General features: G+C 44.9%; 1 protein-coding gene across 2 annotated transcripts; it reads right to left on the reverse strand.

The window, feature by feature from the left end:
- Window positions 1-8286: 8286 nt before the first annotated feature.
- Window positions 8287-14356, reverse strand: LOC149328461 (uncharacterized). 2 transcript variants are annotated; one of them, XM_089560458.1, is made up of 6 exons: window positions 14154-14356; window positions 13331-13416; window positions 12150-12288; window positions 9820-9905; window positions 8616-8835; window positions 8287-8400 (listed from the first exon to the last, which is right to left on the reverse strand). In XM_089560458.1, the coding sequence occupies exons 1-6, from the start codon at window positions 14344-14346 to the stop codon at window positions 8312-8314; spliced, it is 813 nt and encodes a 270-aa protein (XP_089416584.1). In that variant the 5' UTR covers window positions 14347-14356; the 3' UTR covers window positions 8287-8311. The 2 variants fall into 2 exon arrangements, with proteins under 2 accessions (XP_089416584.1, XP_089416583.1); XM_089560457.1 differs by lacking the exon at window positions 8287-8400 and having other exon boundaries at window positions 8417-8835.
- Between the last annotated feature and the right edge of the window lie 247 nt (window positions 14357-14603).

Raw genomic sequence — 14603 nt, forward strand, 5'->3', positions numbered from 1 at the left:
AAGACGTGCATGCTATTTGAAGGTCTTCTACGTAGACTGAATACATTATGGATTTTAGTATTACTTTTCCTATGGAGTTCATTTTGATAATGAATAAGGTCGTGCTGAGGATGCACCCTTGGGGTACACCAGTTTCTTGAATAAAAGTTTTGGAGAAGGTTGCGCCTAGGCGGACTCTGAACGTGCGGTTGGTCAAGAAGTCGCTCAAACAGCTCAGCATCCTGCCGCGGATAACTAGGTCCTCTAGGTAACGGAGGATACCGAACCTCCACGTGGTATCGTAAGCTTCTCCAGGTCGAAGAAGCCAACGATACAGTGTTGGTTGTGGATGAACGGTTCCCGGACTGTGTTCGCAAAGCGAACTAGGTGATCGGTTGTTTAACATGCCTTTTTAATCCCGCATTGGTGTATATCTAAAAGTTGCCGGGACTGAAGTATGAAGGTTAATCTGATGTTCAGAATGCTTTAGAATGATTTTGCTATACAACTAATGAGTGCTGTTGGCCTGTAACTGGTGGGACTAGTCGGTGGTTTGCCAGGTTTTAGGAAGGGTACTATAATTGCTTCTTTCCATGCTTGGGGGATTTCTCCACTCATCCATATTTTATTGAAAACTTTTAGGAGAGCCTTTATGTCAGTCTCAGAGAGGTGGGCAAGCATGGCATAAGGTATATTGTTTGGGCCTGGTGTTGTCTTTTTACCAGATGTTAGTACTGTGTTTTGTTCCTGCATTGTAATAAGCTGATTGTAGTCTTCATGTATGCATGTTCCGAAGGCAAGTTTTTGTTTTTCTACTATTGTTATGTGCTTTTGGAATGTGTGTGTGTAGTTGGATGAGCTTGAAGCTGTGGAAAAATGCTCAGCCAATATGTTGGCCTGCTCTTCTAATGTTGTTTGAGTACCGGGTGTTGTTAGCATTGCAAATGTAAAAGGAGTAAAATTTCCAGTGAATTTCCGCACCTGCTCCCACATTTGTTTTGATGTCGTTGAGCTCTTTATAGAAGAGACAAAAGCTCGCCATGATGCCTTCTAAGCACTGCGATGGATACAGCGCTTTTTTGAAGTTTATGAAATTTTAATGCGTTGGATATCTCCGAAAAATGCCCCAGGCTATGTTTTGTTTCGTTTCTGCATCTTTACATTCTTTTGTGTGCCAGTATTTCTGATTTTGATTTACTATTCCAGAGGATTGAGGAATAGCTAAATGTGCGGCAGCTAAGTACAATTCGTGAATTTTTCATTGATCTCATTGATGTCAATATTTTCTAAAGCTATTTTCTCTAATGTGGCTTCTGCTCTAAAAAGTTGCCAGTTGGCTAAAGGAAGCTTCCCACATTGGGGTTTTGTTTGGGATGAGTTGGGGTGTGGATATTAAACTGATTGTTATGGGGAGGTGATCACTGTCATATGGATTGTCAATATCATGCCATTTAAAATCGCTAAAAACAGAGGGGGAGGTAAAAGACAAATCCCGACGGCTCATTTTTCCTGTGGGTGGGGAGCAGTATGTGGTTTTATCGAAATTTAAAAGGCAAATATTATTGCTCAGAATAAAATCCTCTGCAATCTGACCTCGCCTGTCCGTTTTCTCATTCCCCCAGAAGGATGAATGTGCGTTAAAATCGCCATTTACCAGATACGGCTCTGGTAGCTGCTCTACAAGATCGTCTAGTTCTTGTATTGTTACTGTTACGTGAGGATGAAGATATATACAACAGACTGTTATTGTTTTGTATGTGAGCAATGTGGAAGCTACAGCTTCGAATTTAGTTTTTAGTCTAAGCTCACGAGCTGGGACATCATTTTTTACTATGACGGCAACGCCACCTGAGAGCCGGCTTCCCGTCTCTCGGTCGCGGCGGAAGACTATGTTTTCTGAGTATATTTGTGTGTTTGGGACCTAAGTTAGTTTCTTGTACACATAAGGCCACAGGTGAGAATGTGGCTAACATATCTTTGATATCATTTGAATTATTAAATAATCCCCTACAATTCCAGTGTATTAGGAATGCCATTATGATATTTTTGGGGATGTATTTTGGAAACTTAGGTACCTACTTCTTTAGGGCCAGTTATTGGGATTTTTTTCCTTTTTGCGGTCAAGAGAGCTCCGCCGCCGCTGCGGAGGAGGCGAGCTCGGATTTACGTCCATCGCCTCACTGGAAGCTCTGGAGCGCCGTAGAGAACCCACGGTTGCAATAAGTGGAGGCCTCTCCCGACTGAGAGAAGCCTTGCGGGCGGCCGAACCAAAGGCCGGCGAGCCCTCTTTCGAGAGTGGCAGGACACCATTCGCTGCGTCTGCCCGGGGCGCGGATGGCCCTGCCTCAGGCTCACTGCGTGTGACCTGGGCAGGTGCCGAAGCCTCGTGTGATGCCCCTACCCTTCGCACCACATCTGCGAAGTTTGTTTTTGCTGTGAACAAAAACGTTCTTTGGGTTTGTACAAATAATTTACGTTCTTCCTGGAATGTTACGTTTTCTTTGGTTTTGATTGTTATTATCTCTTTCTCTTTCTTCCAGGATGGGCATAACCTGGAATATGCGGGGTGGTCCCCTTCACAGTTAGCGCACATTGGCACTGCGTTACAGACATCGGATATATGTTCATTGGATGCACATTTAGCACAAGTTTGGCGGCCACTACAACTCTGGGATCCATGGCCAAATCTATGGCACTTGAAACACCGGCGAGGATTGGGGATGTATGGTCTGACTGCTATTTTCATGTAACCTACTTCAATGGTGTCGGGGAGTTGGCTGGACGCAAAAGAGTGACCTAAGTGTTTTGTTGGTATTTCTTTGTCGTCTTTTCGGATTTTTATGCGCTGGACATTAGTGACATTCTGGTCTTTGAGGCCCTCCAGTATTTCCGCTTCGGTCAGGGTGAGAAAGTCTTGTTCTGAGAGGACGCCTTTGACAGAGTTGAGGGATCTATGGGCACCAACAAAAACGGGTACTTCTTCAAAGGTTGCTATGTTTGAGAGCTTGGAATACTGTGATTTGTCTTTGATCTGGAGTAGTAGGTCCCCACTGGCTAATTTCGAAACACTGTAGCCAAGGTCCAGTGATTCTGTCAGAGACTTGGAAACTATGAAAGGAGAGATGATTCTTGCTTGCTTTTCGGCTACCTCACTATGTACAACATGGTATCTGCGGAAGATCTCTTTTTTTTTGTAGGAACTGCGCAGTGACGTCGGTCCGCCCTCGTTTCTGAGGGCGATCATTTGTTTGAGGAAAGGAATTCATAAAAGAAAGTTGTTATTCAGCTGTGGTGGCAGCCGCCCACCATGGAGCCCAACACAGGGACGGGACAGGGAGTTGCACGCAAGCCCTGCCCACGCCAGCTGTGCACCTCAACTATAACCCAATATGACTCAACTCAGGGTAGTTGGTCACACAAGGTTAACCCTTGCCGCCAGGAAAAAAGGAAAAAACCATGAAAGGAGGAGAGGACAGGAAAGTTTCGAGAAGGAAAATAGGAAAGTGAAAGATGAAGGGGATGACAGAAAAAGGCGACTGCCGCTTTCCCCCAGTCGGGTCAGGCCGGAGGTGCCGTCTACAGAAAGCTGGGGCGAAAGTGGTGTGTTGCCTCCGCAGAGGGGCCTTAAAGGTCCTAATGCTCGGCATCGCCTCAACCACCAGGATCCCCTTTTCCCCGGACACAACGATGCCACGCACGGCTAAGCGCGGATGCTCGGGTCCGTGGTGACGCAATGTTCTCCATCATCCCCCTGCGGGAATGTCCCTGCGGATGCTCGCGTTAACCCCGTGGTGTCGCCACTCACCAACGTCTCCCTGCTGCAGACGCCCCCCCCCCCCCTGCAGGAAGCCGTCAGTGTCACCGACGCAAAACGCCTCCGACTAGACCAGCCGAACTCCTGAACCGCATACCAACTCCAGGTAACAAGCATCAGGTAACAAGTGGATCATCGTAGCGAGCGACTGCATGACCCGCTACGCTGAAGCAAAAGCGTTTCCTAATGGTACCTCAACACAAGTCGCAAAATTTTTCGTCGAACGAATTCTCCTCCAACACGGCGCCCCGAAGAGCTCACCACAGATAGAGGAACGGATTATACGTCGGACCCGACGCAAGCCATCTTAAAGCACAGACACACACGCCATCGGAGGACAACTGCCTATCATCCGCAAACCAACGGACTCACAGAGCGTCTCAACTAAACAATCGCAGACATGCTGCCCATGTAGTACATCGACGCCGAACACCATTCTGCCCTACGTGTTCTTCGCCTATAGCACTGCCGTCCAGGAGACAACGAGGTCGACCCCATTCCAGCTTGTGTACGGCTCGAAGCCCACGACAACACTCGGCGCAATGCTCCCGCACGCATCACGTATCACTGTAGTGCCCGTTCGTTCGCGCTCAAGGCCGCAGGAACGGGGCGTTATCATTTTTGCTCATGACGCGTGAAGCGACCGGACTAATCTCGATTGATCACAGCCATGAAGAACTGCATCTACGTTTTTCCTGGTTACTGTTGTCGATTTTGATCTGTTACCTCGACGTTTCCTTGCCGGCTTTAAATTGAGCGATGCAGCGAGAGGCAAGCATTCGTAGTTCGACGACTGAGGAGCACGTTTGTTGCTTACGCCTCTACCATGCTGTTTAGTTTTTTTGCGGGCGCAAGTCAGCCCACATAATGAGCTTCGTTTGCAAGTCTTGTTGCTGCTTTCCTGACCGCTGTACTGACGTCACTACAACGTGACATATGAAATGATGACGTCCCGTTCCTGCGGCCTCGAGCGCCATCGAACCTAAACTACAATGATACCTGGCAATATGGTAACTTATATTTGCTGATTATCGAACAAAACAGCGGTTCCTTTTCTAAAATATACCGGTAAATATAGATTTATTGGTACTGCCCACATGTTTAAGATTCAAGAAGAGATTTTCATAGAACATCTTTTATCAGACCAAGTTTTTCAATTTTATTTTTCAGGATAAATTTAAATTAAATAATGTGTAACAACGACGGTTCGACAACGCGGCAAACCACATGATATCGCCGAGCGCTTGCGTCTCGTTGGCTTCGAAAGAGTGCTGATTGCTGGTGAATGCTGCCTTCTACAACATAAACCCATCGTTTCAAAGGTGTTATTGGTATTCTAGACGTTAAGTTTTGAAAGCGACGGTTGCAAAAAACAACAGAGTGCGGAAACCATGACAACAGGAAGAAACAACTTGTTAACCAGGCACAAAGGTAATGATTGTCGAGCTCGCGGCCCCTTCTTAATTGGAAAGGAATTTGGGTTCATCCACGTCACGAATATCAGCGGGTTTCAAAAGATTCAGAGGTCCTGATTACTTATCTGAACTAGTGAATTTCCTTAGCTAGAATAAGAATATTTCCGCGTCTTACGTTTACACGCGTGGCAAATGACCGCGGTTACATTAAATTCACCATAGTCTTTCTTCCTTCGCTCGCCTAGCTCCTTCGCGCCTTCTTGCTGAATCGCTGAAATATGAGGTCCATAAATAGCTGTTTCAATTGCTCTGCTCGACTTCATTTGGTAATATTAAAAAAATTCCCATTATCAACCTCCCTACCGGCACCAACATGACTACTCATACAACTTGCTCCGTGCAGGTCCGGTGACTGCAGTCAAGAAACTGATAGCTGGAACTGCTTGTCTCTGTGCGACAACGGTTCCTTGACAGTCTGGCGCCGTGAAAGAGAAGATTGAGAAGATATTTGAAAACAATAACAAAATGCTTGTGCTGCATGGCGCTGTGACCATGGAAAAGTATAATGGAGCTGTGTTTTTTGTTCTAATTCGAAATTGCTTAATTCGCCATTCTGGTATACCTAATTGATGTTCAGGTAGTTTCAGAGGGCAGTCGATTCAATACACTCCTCAAATCGAACCCCGATAATGCCAGCATAGTTTTCACATACCTCTATTCTGAATCAGCGGCAGTCTACCTCCACCTCCGCCTCGACAAACGCCTTTACCCTCCCCGTCATCCGTCAATCACGGTGCCGGAGGCTCGCCTTCTTCGGCACATCCAAATGAATACAGTCATTATCCCGTCCCGTCTCTTTCTCTATCGCTATCGATAGGAACCCTTCCTGTCCGAACTGGCCCTGTATCTATGCGGACCTGGCCCATTACCTCTTCTATTTCCCGGCGGCATCACCAGTTGGGTTCCTACCCTACACACCCTCTCTGTCCATCACCACCTGACTCGACTGGCTGGCGGTCGACATCCTCGGCCTGTAAATTATGGCCGAGTAATGGTCTTCTACTACTACTAGTACAACTATGTGGGATGCGCACGTAGTAAAGAGCGCAGGAATAAAAACCGCAGTGTTCAAAGAGGACGTATTTAGTAAACTGCGTCACAATGCCTGCGTAATGTGCACTTTCAGTCACTTTTGCGTATAATCAACCCACCTTAATGCAGTCCACGTTATTAGTCATACTATTAACGTGGCGTCTGTCACTAAACCCTGCCCTTCCTAGGCGTGTGAGGTAAAACTGTGTAAAACACGCCTTCCTTACCACTTTGAATTTTGCACTCTGTTATTAACGATAAAAAATGACAATGCTATTGCGAGACCACACCATGTATTTAGGGGCTACATGGCAAAAGCATACTCAGACGACGTATTCATTCTTAGCAATGTGTCAGAGTGCCTCGAAGAAGCGTAAAGATCCCGCCGAGAAAAAAAAAACACCGCTATTAAGAAAGCCAGTGTGTGAAACGTTGGTTTATGGTTTATGAGTATTGACGTCACAAAGCAACTCAGGCTGTAAGGGACGCCTTAGTGAAGGGTTCCGGATATTTCGACCACATGTGAAGGGTTGTGTTTTTCGACTTTTAATATTTGATATCTGACACCGCCATTTTATTCAGAGATAATTGTTTCTTCGCCTGAGTAGAGAGAAACACCTTTGAAAGGTACAGTCACGAGCAAAAAATATTAGCACAGATCATTGGCAATCAGAAATCGTATATCTCACCACGCGGCGCTCCGGTAAGCAAACCTGCCTAACGGGCCGTTTCCATGCTTGCAACGTAAGGGGCGACGGCATGAAGTAAGCGTTATCAAGCGTGAACCGCCCGAGCGTTGAAGTGCCGATCCTACGTGACTGTGCTTGCGGCATTTATTTTGGCTCGGTTATCGTGAGCAAAGATGGCCTCTTTTTATTACAGTTTTTTTATGTCCGCGATGGTTTGTCAAAGGGAACTCGCGGGAACAATAGGTGATAGCGCTGCTTTCAGCCAGTAATTTTGCTGTCCGTGACAGTCCGCTGAACCCCCCTAATACTGTAGAGTGGGAACGGCCCGGCAATCTCGTTATCAGCCTTATCGCCAACCGCAGCGCCACGCGTTGTCATTCCGGCGCTCTGGTGTTCCGTCATGTGTGTTAATCTTTTTTACCCGCGACTCTACGACTTCGAAACTATCACTGCTGATAAAATTTGAAATGGTGCAGGCTGAAAGTGGCGAATGTATGGGAAAAAATAGAAACAATTGGTGACGTTTCCAGAAAGGGTATCGATTTTCAAGCAAGCGGTGGTTGGCGTTATCAGTTTAAAACAAGAAACAGCGATAACATTATGAGCCCTCATTTTAAAGAAACACAGTCTGAGAAAGTCAGCTTTCCTTAGGGGAATGCCAAGAACTAGCTTCCTACTCAATAACAATCCCTTATGAAAATGGGAACGTCCTTTCAATTCAAAGTTAACTCAAAAAAGGTAATAGGAATCAACTGCCTTTGAACTGAAAATTGGCCCCCAACTGTGAGTTCAATGTGAATAGACTTCCTTTGAACATCCTCCAAATGTACATTCTTTGTCCCTTCTACATCCTCAGGACACACAAAGCACAAAGGATGTACATTTGGAGGATGGTCAAAGAAAGTCTATTCATGGTGAATTCAGAGTTGGGGGCCAATTGTTGGTTCAAAGGCAGTTCAAAGGAAGCACTCCTTCCTTTGAACTTCCTGTGAACGGAAAGTTGAGGGTGTGTAAGTTCAATTTAAATGTACTTGCTCTGTCCTTTCTAAAGCAGTCAAAGGAAGTCCATTCAGATTTAATTCACAGGCAGGTGTCAAACGTTGGTACAAAGGCAGTTCGAAGGAAACACTACTTCTTAACTTGCTGTGAATAGAAAACTGCTCACTGCACACCAACTAAATATGAATGCACATCCCATGGACATCCTGAATGCACAATGAAACTAATTGACTTGCCCACACCTGCTGTGCACTTATCATCAGAAGTGCCAGCAGAGACTTCATTTCACACAAGAAAATTATCTGTAACTCTCGAAACGACATTTAATCAGTTTTGCGACCACGTGCTAGCATTGTGGAAAGAGTTCCGGTGACGACACGGGAAGGCACTCCATACAGCGAGCACGTGTAGGCTGCAAAAAGAAAAAAAAAGGAAACATTAGAAACATACACAACATTCCTTAATTTTTGTACATTAAATCTGCAGAGCACAAACAGCACAAACATGAGGCACCAGAGTGCTGTGCTTTCAGGCAAGCATTATGGCATTGACCATCCGTGAATAAACAGCTGTCAAAGCCACATTTTTGATTGCAGGGCAATGCAGGAGCGCCCCATATGGACTTACAGATAACTGAATCCAGCTTTGTTCTGTCCAGTGCCTTCTTCGGTGCTTCCTCTTTCCTAGCATTGCAAATTCGCCCGTATAACGAGCTCTCTGCTAGCTCTTCTGCTGAAAATACAGCTCTCATCAAGCTCCGGGCAAATTTTGTAGCCTGATTATTCGCACTGTGCTTGATCCGGTCAAGCAACTGCTGGCTGATCATGACATTATTGCCAATGTCCACCTGCAAGCATAAAAAGAAAGGAATAACACTCTGCTTAGTATCTTAACATGCAACAATATTCCTTTACATGCATACAAGAATAAAGAATAAGTCGCCTTTACACAGGAAATAAAAAAAACTGCCGCCAGTTTCAGCAGATTCAAACAAGCCGCACAGCTCTTAATCAGGGCACTTTGTTTTCGGGTCAAAACCAGTACTTTTTTCTATTGTTAAACCCAAAACAGACTTCTTAAAAAAAAAATGCATGTAGCAAGCCGCACTTTGGCAATGCAGAAGACAACAAAAAAAAAACGAAGTCAAATCACAGAAACTATGGATGTGTACATGTTCCCGAGTGGAGTTTTGAACTAGTTGTGGATGATTAACCTTTTTTAACAGTTCCTTACCACAGCATAACTTAACCGGAGTAAGTGTGAGACAACTCAAAAGACGAGAACACAAGTAATGACTGACAGGCAGTCTTTCCGGCATCTTAATACCATGCTACCGCTGACAACGTTCTGCTGCAAGATTATTATGCAGTTAAAATGTGATGTTGAATATTTCAGTACTGTGCAAACAAAGGCAGAGGCATTCTTCCTAATGAAAGTAACCACCAAAGAAATCAACTGGCACTAAAAACAAACGAAGCAGAGGGGAATTTTTTTTCTCATTGCTGTTTGACAAACATTATGGCAGTCTTTTCTTCTACTTTCTGGCAAATTGTCATTCATTTAAAATGATTATGCTATTAATTACTCAGTGTAACCGACAGAGCCTCATAAAGGGCATTATCTCATGCTTGTCTACTTTAAGTTACTCCAAACTTCGCTCTCATGAATAATAAGGTCCTCAGTTCTCTACTCTTGCATGCTTCACACTGAAAGTGCATGACTTATGACAATGCTATTATAAATCTAAGGCCAAGTTCCTCTGTAATCCTTTGTGAAATTTTGAGTGAGAAAGGCAACAATTCGAGAGGAACAATAAACTAATGTAACTAACCTGAGCCTCAGGTGTCGACACAGCTGTTTCTCTGGGACGCACAGCATTAACAGTCTCTGTGAGCCGATTTACCAACTCTGCAGCGTCTGAAAAAAAAATAAATAAAAAAGCTTAAACCCACTACCTCGTCACGAGCAACAGCAGACCGTGCAGTACCTACAGAACGACACAAGCTTTTCCTTGATCCCTCTAGCTGACCCTAGCTGTCCTGTGCCAGCTGTGACCACATTATACCCATAAACTTCTTGACCTCAACTGCACACACAATTCTTTGCCACCCCTTTATGTTTGCCTTCTTTTGGAATCCACTCTGCTACATACCCTACAGGTTGACCTGCATGGCAGAGGGGACTGCAGACGAAATTAATGTGACAAGTGGCATTACAACCATCCGACAGCAGTTCCAATATGCATGACATACAGCAAATTGGAAAGAACACTTAAGCTCTGCCAGCACTTAGCGGCTTGTACGGACACTTGGGGAGGAAATTAAGATGAAAACAAGATGCTATTCATTCTACACACGGGCGTCCGTGTGTACGTCTCTTCCTCTTGTCCGTGTCTTTTTTGCGCTGTTTTAGAATGAACAACCACCAACCCGCCCCAGCTTCTACCATAAGATGCTAAGCTCTAGTTTTACACCTCGCTAGGGAATAAAGTCAAAAAAAATCCAAAAGAGGTTGAAAACTCGTTAAGGCCACCAGCAAAAATGAATGTGGCTCTCATGGTCACTGAGTGAACGGAGCAGCTCAGAACTCTGTCGAGAATTCACCATGTGCACTCCGCATGGCACCACCATCCCGCCAGATTTGATGTACATACGGTGCTTAAGCAACTCGAGATATGCTTGGATATATGATGTGCCACTGTCCCACTAATGTAAAGGTCGTCTCAATTTGGCTGCGCATTCTGCACTAGGTGACAAGAGTGCCGTGCCAGTGCAGTAACAGTTAGTGCGGCGCGAGTGTAGACTGACACTAGTGTTCTCGGTTTAGTGGTCAAATCGAGTGCAAAAGTGCAGAAACGCTCGCCTGCTGTGGCCGTGCGTTCCTGTTTGTCACATGACATGATAATTGTATTGTGATAGTTGTATTGAAACAAATGAACGCTGTGCATTTGTTTGAAGAGGTGCATCTCGTAGTGAGGTCATGAAATTCGTTACTTCAAAAAGTGATGAATTTGACACCACTCTTACGCTCGTGTTGTGAAAAGTGTCATGGGGCAACCATCACGAAGTATTTTGAAGAAGCAACAAACTTTGAATTCAAGAGGTTATTCAAACTGTCGCTCTAGATGACCTTTGACAATTTATACACATGGTTCAGGCTGTTAGCGTTCTATCTGAAAAGTGTCCACGGTTGTCCACCGATTACAGCAGAAAAGAGTTGCCTAACTTGTCTGAAGTCAGCAACTCTCGTTCACTGTTGGCAGAAGGTGGCGACGAATGACTATCAAACTGACTGGCAGGCGAAGGCTGAGTGTGACCTCAAAGCTACGGAAGTGGAGGTGCGGATGTCACAGTGAGTCATCATAAACGCTGCGCTCACCCATGCATTAAAAAAAAAGTATCGCCACCTGCCTCTTATAGAAGTGCTACATTGTGCTGCGTGTAAAAATATTTGCACACAAAAGAGAAATGTAACACAATATGCGAGCTAGGCTGGGCAGAAAAGAGAGGACCCATATGCAGTGTGCCTGCCAGCCAGTCACTTACATGCACTTACACAGACACACGCACACTGTCATTTCAGCTGCTTGATGAAGGCACGGAGGAGATGGCACATCTAGCATGGGTACATGACAGTCTCAACACTGCTAACAGAAACAAGTAGCTCTACTTCCTCCATGAAAAAAAAGCATGGCCGTGGAGCAGCCTGCTACTTGTCTGCTACAGAGCGCGCCAAGCACCTTGCCCCGTCGAGAGGCTTGTGCAGAACTCATGCAGCACAAAGTCAAATCGAGTGCCGAAGTGCAGGTGACACAAGCTTCACTGGCAAACAGAGTGCAAGAGTGTGACACCTCCTGAAGTGGTGCAGAAAGTGTAGCCAAAGCGAGGAGACCTTATTGTGACTAGATGTGTTGCAAAGGTGCACACAAGAAGAGCATCAGTCTTAACTCTCAGTCTAGTTTGAATTCTTAATCGAAGCAACATGCTGTTACTAGCACTATTACTAGAACACGCTACAGAACAAACTGCTCATTCAAAAAGGTAGCACTTCAATACACTGTGCTCTATGTAGTATTTGTAGACACAGAAAATAATGGCAGTGCCAGTCCTATGGCAACAGAAAGAAACATCTGAGTGACTTAAGAAAAAAGTAATCACATACCAAGCATCTGACGTGCTTCATTCCTTGCTGCCTTGTACTTCCTCATTTTTTTTTGGGCAGATTCCAATTCTGACTCCAGCTCAGAGATTCTTTTTTTTGCTTCCGCGAGCAGAGAGACAGCATCACAGCTGCAGTTCTCCTGCAAATACATGTGGGACGGCCTGTACACTAAAAAGCTACTTAACACAAACAGGTCAAACAAAAATGGTTCAGTACCTAAAGGACTACAGACAGCCGAATTTAGTTGCATATTTTCTTTTTTCAAATGATGCATTAGATACTACAATACATGGATCACCGTGTGGTAGTCGCCTACCGCCACTAAATAATTTAGAACTGAATTTCTTCTCTCATGCTGTTTCGGTTTCATCAACTGAACGATGGCAGTGATGTGAAGTAGACCTTTAGGTCAGGTGCGGCACAAAAAAGAACTGCAGTATAATGCAAGCAGCAGTCTATAGTCCTTTAAGATCAGTAAAATAGTGACAAATAAAGACCACAGACAATAGAAAGGCGGCACGGACGCCATTTTTCTAGGCACGGGTTCAATGCCAACACTCCTTACGAAGGAACCCTGGGTTCCGAAAGTTAGTGCCAATTTTAAGGACACTGCAATGTTTAGCTGCAAGCTAGCATCACCAAGCATCACTGGTCCTCAACCATGCAACCTTTTCTAGGCTTGGTGCAGCAGTTGTGGACAGTATTGCATTAATGCATTTCCACAAGAACTGCCATCATGCACAATCAGTGCCTGTGCAGTCTTTCTGCAGTCCACGATCATTTGTTTGGTTGGTTTCAGCAGTCACAACATCAAACCAAATTTAGCCCTTAGTCAAAGAAACAGTCTCTAGAAGGTCACATTATGTTAGTCATTAATCTATCTACTGCAGGCCAAATGCCCCTCCTATACTTTTCCAATTAACCCTGTCCTGTGCCAGCTGTAGCCAGTTCACCACTATAAACTTGAGAAACTAATCTTCCCTGCGTACCTAACTTTGCTGCTCCGCTGCTACATTTGCCTTCGCTCGGAATCTATTGGAATCGCAATCAAAGATCTTAACTATGAACATCCTTGCCATTTATCTTTTATGCTGCTATAGCTGTGGGTATCAATTAGCATATTCCTGCTATTTTTCCTGGCCCCGTACATCTATGCACAGTATACATGCACTGCACGTTACCTTTCCTTTTGTGGCCACCCCTGCGGTCTCCAATGGGCATTCAGCAGCCAGAGTTGTCTTTTTTTTTTCCATGGCAATCGCTGAGCCTGGAATATGGATACTAAATAAACCCGCAGTTCGTCTGCCACACGTACGCATCGGGAATCGTGGCGTTTCTTAAATAGCTGTCGATAATCTGCTTGTGCAACATGCAAAACGGGCTCCAAGCATTGACAGGTCTATTCTGTGGACATACATTTATTAGGAAATGGCAATGCCTGTAGCGTGGCCACGATGCGGCAAGTACTGGGTTTTAATGTCGCAGAGCCAAATAAGCGCATAACCACGGCGGCTACTGCGAAAGTTCAGTGCTGCAATGCGTTGCAGGTTGTAATAGAAACCGCAAAGAAGATTCAAACAAAATACTTGCAATTACAGTGCCGTGCAACTGTTAGCGCACGAAGCTCGCTGTCAAAACAAAGGCCCTTGGAAACCGCGATTTCAAAGGCCCAAAAAATGCCCTTTGCCGTGCAAGCCTTCGGTAGCAGTACAGCAGCCACATATCATCGACTCATTATTTCCTTGAATTGTTTTCATTAAGCATATTATTTTGCATCACGAAACTGCCAGTATCGACAGTCGAGTCAACAGGACCACCTCCAGCACCACGTGCATTGCTATGACCTGGTTTACCGACTGCGGTCGTATAATGACCGCGGGCATGCAAAGCACTTCACAACACAAAAGCCTCACCGCAAGTAGCAAAGGAAGGCGTTTAAATTTACAAATAAACGCTATGCAAACGCGGAAATGAAAAGGAACCAGGGAACGTTTGACTACTTACCCACTCCAAGAATATACGCTGGTGCGTACGAACCGTTCTCCCACTCAACCTCCACTGGAGTATGCTGTATCTTGCGCCAGTGCTTGCGGTCATCGAGCAATTTTGTTTGGAGATTTACACATTGAAGGCGTCTAATGGGGTACACATCCCATTTCTGAGCCGTCACCCACTTCACCACAACGTGATCAGCCATATTGCCCACGCAGAAATGACAAAAAAACACATCCGCGGTCATGAAATATATAGTGAAGTAAGCCAACTGCTGTAAAACGCGAATAGCGCTAAAGTAGCAAGTGCGGTTTAAGGAAAACAAGTGTTTTATAACTTATTTCTTAAAAACTGTGCCAATTTTTAATAACAAAATAATAAAAACAGTAATTTTTTATGTTTTTATTATCTTGCTAGTTAATGTTAGTGTTTGCCAAAATGCAAAATCATAGAAGCAACATT

Source organism: Amblyomma mixtum, chromosome 9 (genome assembly GCF_055824585.1).
Source record: "Amblyomma mixtum isolate Tamu chromosome 9, ASM5582458v1, whole genome shotgun sequence".
Classification (NCBI taxonomy): Eukaryota; Metazoa; Arthropoda; class Arachnida; order Ixodida; family Ixodidae; genus Amblyomma; species Amblyomma mixtum.

Bases quoted from the DNA above. Each gene is read 5' to 3' on its own strand.
- LOC149328461 (XM_089560457.1), bottom strand. From the start codon at position 14,346: ATGGCTGATCACGTTGTGGTGAAGTGGGTGACGGCTCAGAAATGGGAT. The intron at 13,417-14,153 runs GTAAGTAGTCAA...TCCATATTCCAG, and splicing joins AGCGTATATTCTTGGAGTGG to GCTCAGCGATTGCCATGGAA. The intron at 12,289-13,330 runs GTAACGTGCAGT...ATGTATTTGCAG, and splicing joins GGGTGGCCACAAAAGGAAAG to GAGAACTGCAGCTGTGATGC.